Source organism: Hypanus sabinus, chromosome X2 (assembly GCF_030144855.1).
Source record: "Hypanus sabinus isolate sHypSab1 chromosome X2, sHypSab1.hap1, whole genome shotgun sequence".
Taxonomy (NCBI): Eukaryota; Metazoa; Chordata; class Chondrichthyes; order Myliobatiformes; family Dasyatidae; genus Hypanus; species Hypanus sabinus.
In genome coordinates, this window is record NC_082739.1 from 14,736,508 (window position 1) to 14,753,216 (window position 16,709).

The 16,709-nt window shown below is 41.1% G+C and overlaps 1 protein-coding gene across 3 annotated transcripts in view; it reads right to left on the reverse strand.

Annotated features, from left to right (window-relative positions):
• Positions 1-16,451, reverse strand: part of grik4 (glutamate receptor, ionotropic, kainate 4) — a 123,048-nt gene extending 106,597 nt beyond the window's left edge. For 2 of the 3 annotated variants that reach the window (XM_059957053.1, XM_059957051.1), the window contains exons 1-2: positions 16,173-16,451; positions 1,879-2,007 (exon numbers count right to left, since the gene is read on the reverse strand). In XM_059957053.1, coding sequence (XP_059813036.1) covers positions 1,879-1,954 — 76 coding nt within the window. In that variant the 5' untranslated portion in view covers positions 1,955-2,007; positions 16,173-16,451. Of the gene's footprint in view, positions 1-1,878; positions 2,008-16,000; positions 16,098-16,172 lie in introns of those variants that run through there. The other variant, XM_059957052.1, reaches the window with a different exon arrangement.
• Positions 16,452-16,709: the final 258 nt, after the last annotated feature.

A 16,709-nucleotide genomic window follows, 5' to 3' on the forward strand; every position in this document is an offset into this window, starting at 1 on the left:
GTAAATTGTTTCCATCCTTTATCTGACACGATGAAAAATTCACCCATGTGCTCACTGACCCAGTCAATATAGGTATTACTGGTCTGATCCTCATATTTATATCCTTTCCCATCTCTGTAACCACTTCCAGCCCTACATCCCTCCATGATTTATGAAAATCTCCAATTCTAGGCTCTTGGACAGACTCACTCCTTTACTACATCTTGACATCAATGCCTTTATCCAACTGGTCTAGTATTACTTTCCCGGACCTAACTGCCTCCCTATATTTTCTTTCAAAATCTATCCATTTTTCATCATTGTCCTAAACACAGAACAGAACATCACTGTACAGGCCCTTCGGCCCAAAGTGTCATGCTGACCTTTTAACCAACTCCAAGATCGATCTAACCCTTCCCTCACACACAGCCCTGAATTTTTATTTCATCCATGCGCACATCTGAGAGCCTCTTAAGTGACCCTATTGTATTTGCCTCTAATATCATCCCTGGCAACACATTCCATGCACCCACCACACTTCTGTGTAAAAACCTGCCTCTGATATCCTGCCTATACTTTCCTTCAATCACTTTAACATTATGCCCTCTTGTATTAGCTATTTCCACCCTGGGAGAAAGGTGCTGGCTATCCATTCTATCTATGTCTCTTATCATCTTATATACCTCTATCAAGTCAGCTCTCATCCTCCTTCGTTTCAAAGAGAGAAGTCCTAGTTCACTCAACCTTTCCTCACAAGACATTCTTTCTAATCCAGGCAGCAACCTGGCAAATTTCCTCTGCACCCTCTTTAAAGCTTCCACATCCTTCCTATAGAGGCAACCAGATCTGAACACAATATTCCAAGTGTGGTCTAACCAGTGTTTTATAGAGCTACAACATTACCTCATGGCTCTTGAACTCAATTCCCTGAATAATGAAGTCCAACCAACACTTATCTTCTTAACAACCCAATCAACTTTGATCTATTGATGTGGACCCCAATATCGCTTTGTTCCTCCTCTCTGCTAAGAACCTGTCATTAACCTCATACTCTGCCTTCAAGTACGACCTTCCAAAGTGAATCACTTCACACTATTCTGGACTGAACTCCATCTGCCACTTCTCAGCCCATTGTAATTATGCTTGACTATTGAAGGGCAACGTGAATCAACTTTTTTATGTAATGGAAAGCAGGAACCTTCCCTCTCAAAGCCTGTTGAGACTAGATGCCTATTTAACATTTGTAAAAAATGTTGCGTTTAATTAGATGTCTGTCAGGCAAAGGTAGTAAGGAACAATGTTCTGAGGCAGGTAGTTGGAGGCATGCTGCAGACCAGCCAATATCTAACCAGATGGTAGAACAGGCTTCAGGAGCTAATCCTGCTCTGGTGTCCTTCTGAAATATAATCAGGCCCTAAAGGTAGAAAAAAATCTAAAACAGAAGGTTTTCTTTTCTTTCCCATATTGGATTGGTGTAGGAATGGAGAAGAGATGGATGTTGGAGAACTGCACAACATGCAGGAACTCAGCATTCCCATTTCTAAAGATCCCACCAAGGCAATCCTGAAGCAAATCCCACCATCCACATCGTGCCAACAGAGCCACATCAAAGTATATTCCTATCTGCTTGCCGAATTAAATAAGTCACAGGAATTAAAATAGATTGGTGTCATTTCAGGTGCAGGGTAGAGATTTCCAGGAGATTTAATTAATCCTCCTCTCCTATCCTTTCCAGAGTAAAGATGAATGCAGTAAAGAGGAGAACACTGAACAGCACATGCAAGTTCTGAGCTATTCAATATAATTTCCACTTGAAACTTTCCAAAAACCTGGAATAATTAGTTCTTCCTTCCACAAAACTACAAATCAAGAAAGATGAGGGATAGAGTTCATACCTACCCATTCGGACTGAATGTGGTAATTCAGAACTTTTCCTTAAAGTTAAAAAGACCAGCAATATCAAGAAGTGCAGCATTTTCTGTCCTCCCTCATGGAGATTGTTACTTGCTCTGGCCGGATCCCAGCCACCTGGGACAGAGAAGAAATGAGGCTTTGAGGAAAAGAAATCAAACCATCTTTACTAGCTCGCTTTCCTTTTTGCCTTTGGTTGAAGGTGAACACTGGTGGTGCATCATGTTTCGTTACTGCGCTAACTCAGCAATGACAAAATGACTTTAGAAACATTACAGGAGAGCATATTCTGGTCCTTACTTTCTTACCTTGACAAGTCCAGCAATAATAGAGAGAATCTAAAAGGAATATTTGGTCAATCCCCAATTTGATTTTTTTAAAAATCATTTATTTCCATGAAAAATGAACTAGGAATCATTTAGGTGTTGTGATTTAAAATGAAGTGCATCCACAGGAGGTATGAGTCAACAGACTGGAGTCATGGAGAGTTAGAGAAACGTACAGCACAGAAACAGCTCAAAGTTCATCTCAACCATCAACCAATGGTGTATAAGGTGATGAGAGGCATTGATCGTGTGGATAGTCAGAGGCCTTTTCCCATGACTGAAATGGCTAGCACAAGAGGGCACAGTTTTAAGGCGCTTGGAAGTAGGTACAGGGGAGATGTCAGGAGGAAGTTTTTTACGCAGAGAGTAGTGAGTGCGTGGAGGGTCTTTTAAGAGACTCCTGGATAGGTACATGGAGCTTAGAAAAATAGAGAGCTATGGGTAACCCTAGGTAATTTCTAAGGACAGGACATGTTCGGCACAGCTTTGTGGGCCTTAGGGCCTGAATTGTGCTGTAGGTTTTCTATGTTTCTAACCATGTACACCAATCCTTTGTTAATACATGATTTTTCATTCCTCACTATCAACAACTAACCCCATGTTCTACTTCTCCCCTGCACACTAGAGACAAGTTATAGTGGCCAATTAGACCATAAAACCATTGGATATAGGAGTAGAATTAGTCCATTTGGTCCATCAAATTTGCTCCACCATTTTATCATAGCTGAGCCAATTTTCCTCTCAGCCCCAATCTCCTGCCTTCTCCCCATATCCCTTCATGCCGTGAACAATCAAGAATCTATCAACCTCTGCCTTAAATATACATACAGACTTGTCCTCCACAGCCGCCTGTGGCAATGAATTCTACAGATTCACCAGCCTCTGGCGAAAGAAATTCCTCCTCATCTCCATTCTAAAAGGACACCTCTCTATTCTGAGGCTGCATCCTCTGGTTGTAGACTCTCCCACCACAGGAAACTTCCTCTAGACGTTCACTGAATCAAGACCTTTCACTTTTCGATAGGTTTCAATGAAGTCACCCCTCATTCTTCTGAATTCTAGTGAATACAGGCCCAGTGCCATCAATTATATTGCTAACCTACACACCTTTGGGATGCAGGAAGAGACTGGAGCACCTAGGGGAAGACCGTCATGGTCACAGACAGTACATGCAAACTCCACATGAACGGCACCAGAGGTCAGGATTGAACCCAGATCTCTGGTGCCGTGAAGTTGTGCCTCTACTAGCTGCACTAGTAATAATGTCTCCAACTGAGTCGCTGGGTTATTGTGTCAGTGACAGCACTGCACTTATGGTTTACCAGCAATCACCAGGTGACACTAAATAGTCAAAAGCAGAATGTTGCTGATGGAAATTTGAAACAAAAATAGAAAATGCTGGAAATCGGTCTTTTCTATCTTATCCATTGTGTTAATTTTCTGTAGTTTCTTCCACTTCTTAACACGCATGCTGTTAACACTGCACTGTATTGCTTCTAATTTGTCTGTCAGTTCTTCACCAACTATCCACAGACATTCACCTCGTTCTTCTTTTTTCGAATTATTTTGAAATCCAGGAAATACTCAGCAGGTCCGGCAGCATGTACAGTGAGAGGAACAGGGTTAAAATTTCAGGTTGATGAACGTTCATGAAATATGAGAAAGTGAGCACAAAAGTGCATTTTAAGCTTGGAGGAGGGGTGAAGGAATTGTCTGGTGTGGGGTGGGGGCTGGTGGGGAGAGCAAAATTGTTTTTAACATCACAATTCTTCTGCAGGTATCTTGTTAAAGATTTGGAAGAGAGAAAAAAACAAACAGAAGAGCACACTGGAAGTGTGAAACACAGAACAGAGCAACTGAAGGGAATCAAAAAACAAATGCGAATGCTGAAATTACCCAGCAAATGAGGAGCAGGGAGAAAGGCAAGGTTAATGTTACAGGTGGATGACTTCAGTCAGTTCCAAAGCAAACAGGAAAGACTGGTTAAAGTCAGCATCAGGTACCAAGAGTGCCAATGTGCTCAAGCAGAAGATAAGGTATTATCTTTCAAGGATATTATGGGCTGTATTAAAACAGTGTGGGTGAGTGGGTGTGACCACTGTTGATTGGGAACAGAGACATTTCATTATACAGAGACAACAATGTGAACACAAGAATATAATCTTCCAGATTGGAAGAATGCAAGCAAATTACTGCTTCACCTGGATCCATGTATGATGGGAAGGAATAGAAAGCATGTGCATGGTCAGGTGGCAACAGTGAAGATATGGTTGGTGGAGATGGAATAGCAAAACAGGGAGTAGTAAAGGGAACAGAACCGCCTGGAATGCTGGAAAGGGAAGAGGGGAAGATGTGTTCAGTGGTGTACATTATTAAGGATGATCCATTGAATGTGGAGGCCAGTAGAGTGAAAGGTGAGAACAAGGAAAATTGCATCATTGTTCTGAATGAGATGAAAGGGGAATGGGGGCAAATGTGTGTAACATAGAGGAGGTGCAGTTGAGAGCGCTGTCCACTATGCTTGAGGGAAAGATGTAGGTAAGGAAAAAAGGAGGACATCTCCAAAGCTCTCATATCATTGTCAGAACAGTTCGGCCAGAGACAGAAAAAGTGGGAGAAAAGAATGGATCCTTATAGAATGCAGTGTGAGTGGAGGTGTAGCTGCCATGTGGGCTTGAAATGGTTGTGAGTCCACCTCTTGAGATGGAGACAGCAAAGGAAGGGAAGAGTCACATGTGGACCACAAGAAATTAAGAGAAACATGTATGGAGGTTGCTGTCTGCATTGGGCCTTGATGAAAAGAACGAGAACCAAGCAGGTCATAGGACGGGGGAGGAAGCAGAAAGAGCCTCTGCTGGATATGGAGCGGATGAGAGGAGTTGAGCTGGAAGTTGGGAGCAGATGGGCAGTGACTTGACCACCACTGCTGACCCACCAACTAGAGAGTGGAGTGGTTAACATTCTATGAAGGTTGGGCACCACCTGACAACATCTGCCCCTGGCCAAAGGCTATGGTTACCTCATCAGTAACTGAAGAGAGCACTCCAGTGTATGATGCAACACAAGGGAAGCAATTATTAATGACATTTTCAATAAGTGTACAGTGTAGAAAACAGCACTAATATTATTAACAATGTCATGGAAAAGGAGTTGAGAGACTGGGCCAGTGCAGAATTTAAATAAAGATTGTTCCACAAAGAGACAGGCATAAGTTAGGTTTGCACAACTTGCCATGGTTCCACCTTTGAATTGGAGACAATGAGGAAAGTTGAAGGAGATTTTCTTCACTGTAATAGCAGGTTCAGCCACATGAAGGAGAGGGGCCAGAAGGAGATTGGCTGGGATTTTGTTCGAGGAGGAAGTGAAGGGTCCTCTGACAATCCCAATGTGGGATGGATTGGTAAGGGATTGGATGGTCAAGGCAGAGATGAGCCATGAATTGGAAGGAAAAACTGTCAAAAGTGGGAGAGATTAAGTGGGAAGAAACTGGATAAGGGAAGAAAGCATATTGTCAAGTTAGGAGGAAATATGTTCAGTGGGGCAAGAGCAGACTGAAACAATGAATCTACCATAACAATCCTGTCTGTGGATCTTGCGGAGGAGGTAGAGTCGATAGTATTAGGCTGGGCAACCAAAGCCATGAATATTGGTTCTCTTCACTCCACCTCCCCTCAGCTACTTAACCTTGTGAGGCATAGGAAGCTTGCACCCAGCTCTTTGTACACTGACATGCTGACTGAAAAAGGGGTAACAGGATTCACAGAAAGGATTGTTTCACAGCTATAAAAATAAAACACTGCAGATGCTCAAAATCTGGAATAAAATCAAATTTGCTGGTAATACCCATCAACTCAGGACAGAAAAAGGAAGTGTTGACATTTCAGGTCAATGATTCACTGACCGTTACATGGATAAATTGGTGTATTGGTTTATTATTGTCACATGTATCAAGGTACAGTTAAAAACAGTTTTGCATGCCATTTATTCAAATCATTTCATTATATCAGTGCATTGGGGTAGTAAAAAGGAAAACAATAACAGAATGCAGAATTAAGTGCTACAGTGACAGAAGAAGGGGGCAGCAGGTGTCAGGAGGTTGTCACCTACCCTTACAGATTGCAATCTGTTGGTCGGGAGGTTTAAGGATCCAGTTGCAAAGAGAGGAGTTGAGTCCCAGGTCTAGAAGTTAGTAGATGAGCTTGCTTGAATTATAGTATGGAAGAGAGAGCTGCACTCAATAGACAAAGGTCTAATGTAGGTGTCTTTACTGTCCAGAGATGAGTGTAGGAGCAGGGAGATGGCATCTGCCTTAGACCAGTCTTGGCTGTAGTCAAATTGCAGTGGATGGAGGTTGTGTGGAAGGCAGAGTTAATGCATGCCATGACCAGCCTCTTGAATCACTTCACGATGGAGGATGTCAAGAGTCACCAGGCAGTAGTCATTAAGGTTTTTCTTTTTTTTCTTAGGTGGTCTTCTTAAAGCATGTGGGAACATCAGACTTAAGTAGGGAGAGGTTAAAAATGCCTGCCAGCTGATCTGCAGGATCGGACAACACTGCCAGGGAAAACATCTGGGCCAGATGCTTTCTGTGGGTCCACTCTCCAGAAGAACGATTTGGCATCTGCACTATGACTGTAGGTTCTGATGCACTGAACCTGTTGGGGTGTGCAGGTTATTCCACTCCCCTTTTGTTCAAAACACGCATAGAATGAATTAAGTTAATCAGGAAGGGATGTTGCCCAACTTTGTTTTGTAGTCTGTTACAACACGAAGCCCTGCCACTCCTGGTGGCTGGTCTGGAACTCAATATTGGTTTGGTCTTAGCTTTCAGCATCCTTTATAGCTTTACATTGGAATGGCATCTACCAAAACCACAAGAATTAAAAAGTTATGCCTTCCAGCATTGCCCAATCTTGAAAGAGTGAGGCAGACCGGAAACTTGTCCTGGATCTCTGTGTAGTAATGGGGTGCAGCTGTCAGATTCACTCATGCCTCCACAACATCTCATCCACCTGGGCCATTGTGCTGGGAGAGAGTTCCAGCACTCTGCGAAAGTCTTAGGCACATATATATAGCTAGGGCACCTAAGACTTCGGCACAGTACTGTAGTAATTTTATGTATTGCTCTGTACTGCGGCCATAAAAAAAACAAACTTCACAGCATACAATAAGTGAGTGATGATAAACCTGATCGCGATACAGTACTGTGCAAAAATCTTAGGTACATTGCTGAAGACTTTTGTACAGTATTGTACATGGGATGGAGGGATTAGAAGAATGGATGATTGCATTCAGATGTGGCCCAGAGGAATGCTTTGGAGTCAGAAAGTATATTATTAAAGGGGTGTTTCTTAGAGAAATGTCAAGAGAACTCACTGTGATTTATTTTGTGATTTTGTCACATCTTTGATGTCTGAATGAGATAAGGTGAAAATAGCACAGCTATTTTGGACTCGCTCTAGTCCAATTTATGCAATCTAAGTACCTACCAGGAACACTGGTGTGATATGATCTGCCAGATATCCTGCTCAGGTCACAAGGTTACACCCTGAGAGGAGCCTACTGCATTATTAGTGCCCACGGAGTACGCACACTGCATTGGTTTCTGCCACCCATGCCTATCTCTCTCTGCACCTGTCATTATGAATAATTACATGGGTGAGCTGGCATCTGGGATAAGTGATATTTGCACTGACCTTCCAAGCAGCATTTATTCTAGCCTCTAATCATTGGGAATTCATTTAAACAGAGAAACAAAATTTTACCCTTTCAGATTCGAAGCACAAAGCAGGACCCTTGGAAATGCAGACGTCTCCCTGCCTACTGATCCCCTCTGTCTTTGTGCAGTTAGAGAATGCAGAAGGACAATGATATGTTAACTCACTTCCACAGCAAATCTCTTCTATGGCATCATATTAAATATCTCCTGAAAAATTGCAGCACCCATTGCCTTCCTCTTGCCGACACAGCTTTATTTACAAAATTGCAATTAAGTAACTCGTGCATGAGCCATCTTTATAAATCCGCGATGACTATTCAAAGTTAACCCACTGTAGTCTGGTGGAGAACAGTGCTGGAGTTTGATTGTCTCTATCAAGGATTTGTTCTGGCAATCATTCATCTTCTGCCCATAATAAATTTAAGAAACACAGAAAACACTGTGATGGTGGGGAGACAATTCTGCAGAGGAGAGCATCAATACTGGAGCATCCTAATTGCAGATGGATCATTAAAAACAAAACTGACATACAGCTACTGCGAGTGCACTGACATCCAATACCTTTACAATGCTGCTGAGCAGTCTGCCTTGTGCAGGCCTGTTGGAGATCTGGAGCAGAAGGGGGAAGCACTATCATTTATAGTTTGGCGGGTGACATCACCTTGCCTGCCACTACTGCAGAAGCTGGCTTAGATCTCGGAGAAACAGGTTTATAAAACAATTCCTTCCTTTTTAAAGTAATGATGGTGGCGAATAGTTTCCATAAAATGAAGTCAGCACGGGATATCTCAGAGGAATGAAGGTTCATCCAAGTTATTTTGTAGCCCACCAGGGTGCTTTTGGACAGATTCAAATTATTTATCACATATACATCAAAACATACAGTGAAATGCATCGTTTGCATTAATGACCAACACAACCTAATGATGCGCTGGGGGCAGCCTGTAGGTTTTTGAAAATAAAACAACGTGAGGCGTTTTATGTTTTAGAAAAACTGTAACAACTCATTTATTGTCATTCAAACACTGAACACAAAGCGCAGTGAAAATACTTCACGTAATTACATCATCATGTCAGACCAGCCTCTTAACGTGAACCCCAACTCAATGTTGGTGGTTGTGAATTATGTACGTTTCCACCAATTATATTACCCTTGAAGCCCACAAGTTCCGCCACACATTCTGGTTCCACAATGTTCAGCAGAACAACACAGCCAACAACAGCAAAACAAGCCTCTTTCCTCCCACTCACACATACAGATAGTCCTCCAACCCCAGAACAATAAATGACAATCAAGTACCACGCTCTGTAAACACAGCAGCGAACCAGGCCATTCGGCCCAACTGGATCATGTTCCACCTTCTTGTCAGCAGTCAGATATTGTACAAACAGTATTTTAATGATATAAAGGGCTCCATGGGTCACAGGGCAATGTAATGTATATGTCCTGAGAGACCTAGGCAAGGATGGTTGGGATCAAAGTGCTGGAGTATCTGCGGCTAGAATTGAGACTCGGTATGAGAATGAAACCAAAACGGGGTCCATGAGTTTCCAAAAGGCAAATTGATCCAAGCAAATCCCCAGTGCTACCAGCAGTAGTGCTTCCCAACCACACTGACGTAGCTGGTCACCTGGGGCAATTCATCCAGCAGCGAGATCTTCAATGCAAAATGCATGTATGACTCAGCAGGCAATCATGGGCAGCCGATGCACAAAATGTGATCACTGTGGCCCCTCTGACAGTAAGTGACAATGCCATATGTTGTTTGCTCATCTACTGTTTTGATGGAGTACCCACACCACAGCTACGTAAGCCATTGCTTTTCAATTAGCCTGAGGTAATTATGTTCAGTATCACACGCACATTGATAGAACCTTGTTTTGCATCATGGCATGAAGTCCAGCAGATATCACATTCTTATCTTGTTTCTCCTGGAGTTTTTTTTTCCCTGAAATTACTTAATCCTATAAAGTGCCTTGGGATGATATACTATGTTAAAAGCACCAGATAACTGTGGGTTGTTGCTGTTGAATTAATTACTCTTTGGAAACTAAGTATTCCATGTTTAAGTTCAGCTGCAGTGCTGTATTGATGTAAGTTGAGGAATACAGTATTTCTTCTATGTTTAAACCCAGTCAGTTGCATTAAACATACTCTAAAGATGTGCCAGTGCATTGCACTTTGACACCTAAATTCATTTCACTGACATCAATGGGTAAATTTCAGAGGCTGAGCAACACCGACACTTGGAGTGTTTAGTGCTCCCGCGAAGGAATAAAGTTTTAGGCATTTATGTGCAGTGAGAGCCTTAGAAAATGCAGTGAATTTACTTTCTGTTACCTTGTAAAATGGTGACTTTACTCTCTGTAAAGCTGTCAACAAGTCTAATTTATGGACAGTGAAATGACATTGACAAGGCAATGTTTTTATTCAATGTTGCAATTCTTTGCAATTACAAGCTATTGTCTGTATTTCAATACTTCTCATCTTTGCATCCTGAATGAAGGAAACTTAGAGCTGACCTTATAGAGGTCTATAAATTCATAAGGGGCACGGTAGTGTAATGGTTAGTACAACGCTTCACAGTCCAGGTAACTGGGGTTCAATTCCCACAGCTGCCTGTAAGGAATTTGTAGGTTCTCCCCGTGAACCTATGTGGGTTTTCTCCCATAGTCCAAAGACAAATTGGTTGGTAGGTTAGTTGTCATTCTAAATTGTCCTGTGATTAGGCTTGGATTTGATATGGGGTTACTGGGCGGTGTGGCTCAACGGTCTGGAAGGGCCTATTCTGCAGTGTATGTCAACAAATAAGGTGAATAAAACTTTTTTTCCAGGATACGGTAATATAAAACCACAGGCCACAGGCTAAGGAGAGTGGGGAAAGATTTAAAGGCAGACTGGGAGATAAGGCTTTTACAGAGAGGGTTATGGATATGTGGAATGAGCTGCCAGAGTTTGAGGTGAGTATAATTAGAGTGTTTAAAAGACACTTGGACAGGTTCATGGATAGAGCATGAGTTCCCCACCTTTAGGGCTCCTTAGACCCCAGTTTGGCTGCCCCTGGTTTTGAGGGTTATGGGTCCAATGTAGAGAAATGGGACTAAGTCAGGAGGACACCCTGGTGGGCATGTATAAGTTGAGCTATAGGGCTTATTTCCATGTTGTAAAACTCCCTGATATGTTTAAAGAATATGTAGACATTAATTGTATTAGAAACACTAATTTACATAATAATACTTGCTCCTCGATAACCAGAATTTTTAAAAATAGTGCACTTCTTAAATAAAGTTCTTTCAGAGTTTAACCACTGTCAATCAAATAAGGAATCACTCTCATCTCTGAGCCAGTGATTTGTGTAAGCTACTTTAAAAAGTTTAAATAAAAAAGGTACAAATTTCCCATGTCAAGTTGCCTCAGAAGTAAAACTTCAAAGTCCCCTGTATATCATCTACAATCTTGATATTTTAGACAATAGTTAAAATTATGAGATTCCAAAAGGTTGCTTCCTGTCAAGTTGCATTACATTACTTTTATAGAAAGGAATATTTTATGTATTGGTCACCTTGACTTTAGTATTTTGAGTACAATTTTGAACTGTGTGCATGATACAAGAACTGGCAGAGCACACAGCAAGCAGAACACTTGCAACTTCACAAGCATGCAGATAATCAGCTGAAATGGGCAGACAGATGGCAGATGCAGTTTGATGTAGGCAGATATAATTTAGGGCAAGCTGCACAGTGGAATAATCAAAATTGCACTATGCTACAGAGGATTCAGGAGTAGAGGGAACTATGGATGCACATTCACAAACCTTTGAAGCTTAAAAAGAAAGCTTAAAAATCTGTCATTTTAAATAGATGCTGTGAACAGAAACATAGGAAGTCATGCTAAATGCTCACAAATCACTGATTATAATCCCCAATGCTGCACTGTGCGCAGTGTACACTTAAAGCTATGAAGCCAAGCCTCTGCTGGAGTTTAGAGGACTTATACCAGGTTGATATTGGGAACAAGGGACCGTATTTATTTGGAGAGATTGTATCTGCATTTGTTCTCCTTACAGACACATAAAGAGGGGAATATTTATCTGATTGTGTGAGGAAAGAGGAAGGAATTGATCACTTTGATATAATCAGTAGTCAAGAGTTATAGATTTAAACTGACAGCTGGAAATATCAACTGTGTCTCAGTTGGTAGTCTTTTCATCTTGAGTCTCAAAGGTTCAGAGTAGAGAAATGAGCACCAGTATACAGGCAGAAAATTCAGTGAAATACAGAGGGAGTATAACATCAGAAATGCCACCAGTTTGATGAACTGTTACACAAAGTCAATGGGTATGACAAAGCCTCAAACTACTCTGAATATCAGTGGAGTCTGACTGATAATAATTTCTCAATCAACGTTACAAAAACAGATTACTTGACCATTATCTGTGACCTTGCCATGCACAAATTGATTACTGCATGTCTCATATTACAACAATGGTCATACTTCAGAAGTACTGTCTCTCCATGTTTGAAAAGCTGTTTCAGGCATCATTCTGGAAAAGTGAAAAGTGCCACAAAAATACAAAACTTTCTTCCTTGTCTTCTCATTTCCCCCTTCTACTTTTCAGAAGTTGATAAGACTCTAACTGAGAGTGGTGAAAGCAGATTTCACTGAGGTAGATTATAGGGTCATATATATAGTGGAACACCATGCCCATTTTGACCTTTATGCCCTTAGCATGGGAAATGGACACACATTTAATTGGGACTAATTTGCCAGGTTATTGGGCAAAATCTAGGTCAAAGTTTTATTTTAAAAAAAACTGGCACAGATCTGTAAAATTTTATAGTTTTATATTAAATGTTCTGTCAATGTGATCTGTTTCTAATCAGCTACATTTAATTTCTTGAAAAAGAGGGACTAATTATGCTGGCATCATTAATCACATTGATATGAGGAGCCTTGATAGCATAAGTTATTCAAGTGCAGAAAATGAAGATTAAACAACATGCACTACACTCCAGTGGGCATTGTGGTGAAGAGACCTAAATCCTGACCTCTTACTTTCTAATTTCATATGGACAAGAGGCAAATTATTGACAAAGTTAAGGTGTCATGGATAAATCAAATGAAGATGACAACTGTCCATTGACAGTCTTGTGACAATGATCTGGCCTCCTCGTTCCTTTGTATCTAGCCATTGCAGTTTACCCTCCCAATCTTTTATAGCCTCATTTTGATTATAAACCCCTGTTCACTGAATAGCATCTTAATCCAATGGGCACTTCACCTCTTAAGGCCATTTTTGCATCAAGATTGTGAAGAGTAGTTCTGTGTTAGTGCCAGTGAGCAGGTTTCTTAGTAAATTGTTGCTTGTTAATGGTACTAATGCTTCAAAGTAGAAATATTACTAATTCAAAAATCACCAATATTCAAACCCATCCTATCCTGATATTCCACAGCTGCCTCTTCATCATCATTTGGTTAGCATTGAAAATTCTGACCAAACACAATTGTCTGAGCCAAGACATCACAAAGATTATAGCAGTTTAATTGACAGGCTGATCACCATTTTCTCACAGGGATCAATTTAACTTATATTCCAATAACAAATTGAACACAAATTGTAAATTAAATGGCAAATTGCAAAGACGAGCACGAGAAATTATTGATAACATAGACAGGTTAGAAGATTTACTTCAGTGAAAAGAAATGAGGAGCACAGATATTGTGGAAAACCACACAACAGAGTTAGTGAAGAGCATGGAAGATCTGTGAAATTTAGGAATACAGAGACTTTAATCTTTAATGATATAAGTACGAGAAGGACCAACATTCTTGGGTTTCATTCTTGTTTTAAACACTAAAAGACTGAGGCAAGTTAATTTGTACTAAGTATTGCCTTGGCCACAGCTGGAGTATTGTGTGTTCCGGATGCCACATTATACAAAAGATACTGGAGGCATACAAGCAAAACAAAAATGATTCAAGAAAATAATGATATTTCAAGAAACTACACTGATAAAGGCACTTAAAATTGCCTTTCTTTATATATTATTCACCAGAACATAAAAGACTAAATCAAGAATCCAATCAGCTCTTTCAAAATGCTTTGTTGCCAAATTGTAGTAAAAGATAATTTTCAATAAAAGAGATAAAACTTAACTAAAGCTAATCTTCAATAGAAAGAACAATTAGAACTTGCGACTTACTAATAAGGTATCAGGAATCTCATTACTTACAAGAGAACTGGGCATATTTATGTTAATGGAAAAGGAAGATGGGGAACAGGCAATAGGAATGGATTACAGTGGATAATGCAGAGAGGAGCTGGAACCACAGTGACTGCCAGAGGCCAGAACAGTCTTTCCTTTTCTCCATTTTATTGTTATCCTGAATGGGCTATTGCTTCCAGGACTACCAATACTTAACATCCGCTCCCTCAATTCATTTTTTTTCTTTCGCTTTGCCTTTCAATCTCCACCAAAATAGGTTTTAATTTTCTTAGTTACTGATCTAGTCTTTCCTTCCCTTCTACCTGTACCCCTAAATGCCATTTCACTGCCAAGTAACCAAATGGCTCAACAACGACCGATGCTAGATATTCTTTGCTCTCAGTGTTAAATGCGCTGCTGCAAAAGAAGCTGTTTCAATATATAACTTATCCCATGCAACCCAATAAATCACGAGAGGTCAAAAGTTCAGAGGTCTTGATGTAGCAGGTCAGAGAGTGGTAAATACTCCCCTCTGTTTGAAATAATTAGCCTAGACTTGTAATATGCATTCTCTTGTTCCCTCAAAATAAAAGGAGAAGGTAAGTATTTTAAGATAAATAAAGTGTATAACTTGGTAGTGCCTCAACTGCAGCTGGACGTATTTGTGATAGTGCTCTAAAGAAACGACCAAAAAGAAACATACCTAAACAACAAGCAGAAGCACTGTAGAATAGACATTGGGAAAACAATTATTTTGGGTCACTAAAGATTAATACAGTAGCAAACTAGCTTTTTTTAACTTTAGACGAGAGTGGGTTGTTATCTGAAGGAAGATTCAGCACACATAAAAAATTTGTTTTAAACATTACGAGGATATGTGCATTGGTATATTTACAGAAAAATACATGCTTTGTTCATGACTCAAGGACTGCAATCAACATGATTCACAATGACATTTCTGTTCTGATTCAATCGCTAGCACTAATGTAAATATTCTCTGCAACAAAGAAAGAACCAACATTAGAAATTGTTGGGTCTAATATTGTAAAGATGGCAGGATCCCCTTCGGTGTCACACAAGGCAACCTATGACAGATACCAAGGCCACGATGATTTACAGTGAAGCCATCAGGTGAAACAGGCCCACCACCCCCTAACTCCAGCACCCCCTCCGCAACCCCAACAGCCCTTCTCCCTCATCCCCTCTACTGCCCCCTCCCCCTAGGTCTTCATCGTCATCCTCCCACAAAAACCGTTCCGATATTAAAGCTCTTTTTAATCCCCAGTCACGATCGACAAGGAAGCGCTAATTACACAGTTTTAAAACCTTGTACAAAAGGTAAAGCATATAAACATACAGAAGTGCGACATGTGCAGATGAAACAAAAAGTCTGACATTTTAAGAATAATGTCATATGTTACTGAGATGACAACTAACTTGTTTTGGTTAATGTGATGGTGGCTCATCGTTCAACTGCCTGCGCTGGGGCTATTTGTGGTTTATCCCGGGGTCTGGACCCCTGTCTTTCAGCACGTGTGTGCTCCCCTGGATTGAATCGGATCGATCGGCGAACGCTAACATTAAGATAGCTAACATTAAGATAGCTAACGGATATGACGGCGAAGTGTGGCTGCAAAATTCATTCAAGTGCTGCCGATTTGTGATTTTGTGGTTCTCATTATACCCAGTGAATACTCAATCCAGATTACAACCAGCGGAAGGACCATCAACCGGCCAACCAAATGCACTGTGCAAAAATGAGTGATCTCGGTGTAATTTATCAGCTTAGCGGAATGATGCTGCGCGCACTGTCTACTGCCTATTAAAAACGGATTATTAGCAGTTAGGTTTGAAGTACCCGAAAATTGCAAATTGCAGATATCCTTGTATTTTTCAAACGAAATGAACAGCAAAGTCCCGGCCTCACTAGTAGATTCCTTATCAATTCATTCAGAGGTAACCTAGACTGAGACAAGTCCCCGAAAAGGCAGCAAGTAACGCGTTCCGCAGTAAGAAACAAATCCACTCACCAACAGTCTCAACAGAACATCGATCCCTTTCAGAAAACTTGGATCAAACGGTTAATGAATGTTGCAAAGAGTTAATAGTAATTCCAATGTTTTCTTCCGCTCTTGCGCCCTGGAATCGAATTGAGGGAAATCAGTCTGTCATCGGCACTCAAAAATCAAACGTCGAACCGCAGTTTGCACAAAATATTCAACCGGCGGCGACGTTCAAAATTTAGTAAATGTATATACACAGAGTGGAATTGAGGCAAAGGCGAGCGGCTATAACCCAGGGTTAACATTCTGCCTAAACCGCGCCAAGAGTCAAATTAGGATTCAAGCGGCATAGGCGTAAAAACTAAAGGAAATACTGCCCCTAAAGCCATGCCTGGGAAAGACACGGAGCAGCGGGCTCTGCCGGTCCAATGGACCCGAGCGGAGAGCTATGACACATCACCAAGCGGAAAGGCCATGTTCACATTGAGAGTCATCATACTGAAGCGCGCGGCGGCGTTAAGGCTGCAGTGAAGACCTGGGGGGGAGGGGGGTTGCTGGTGGAGG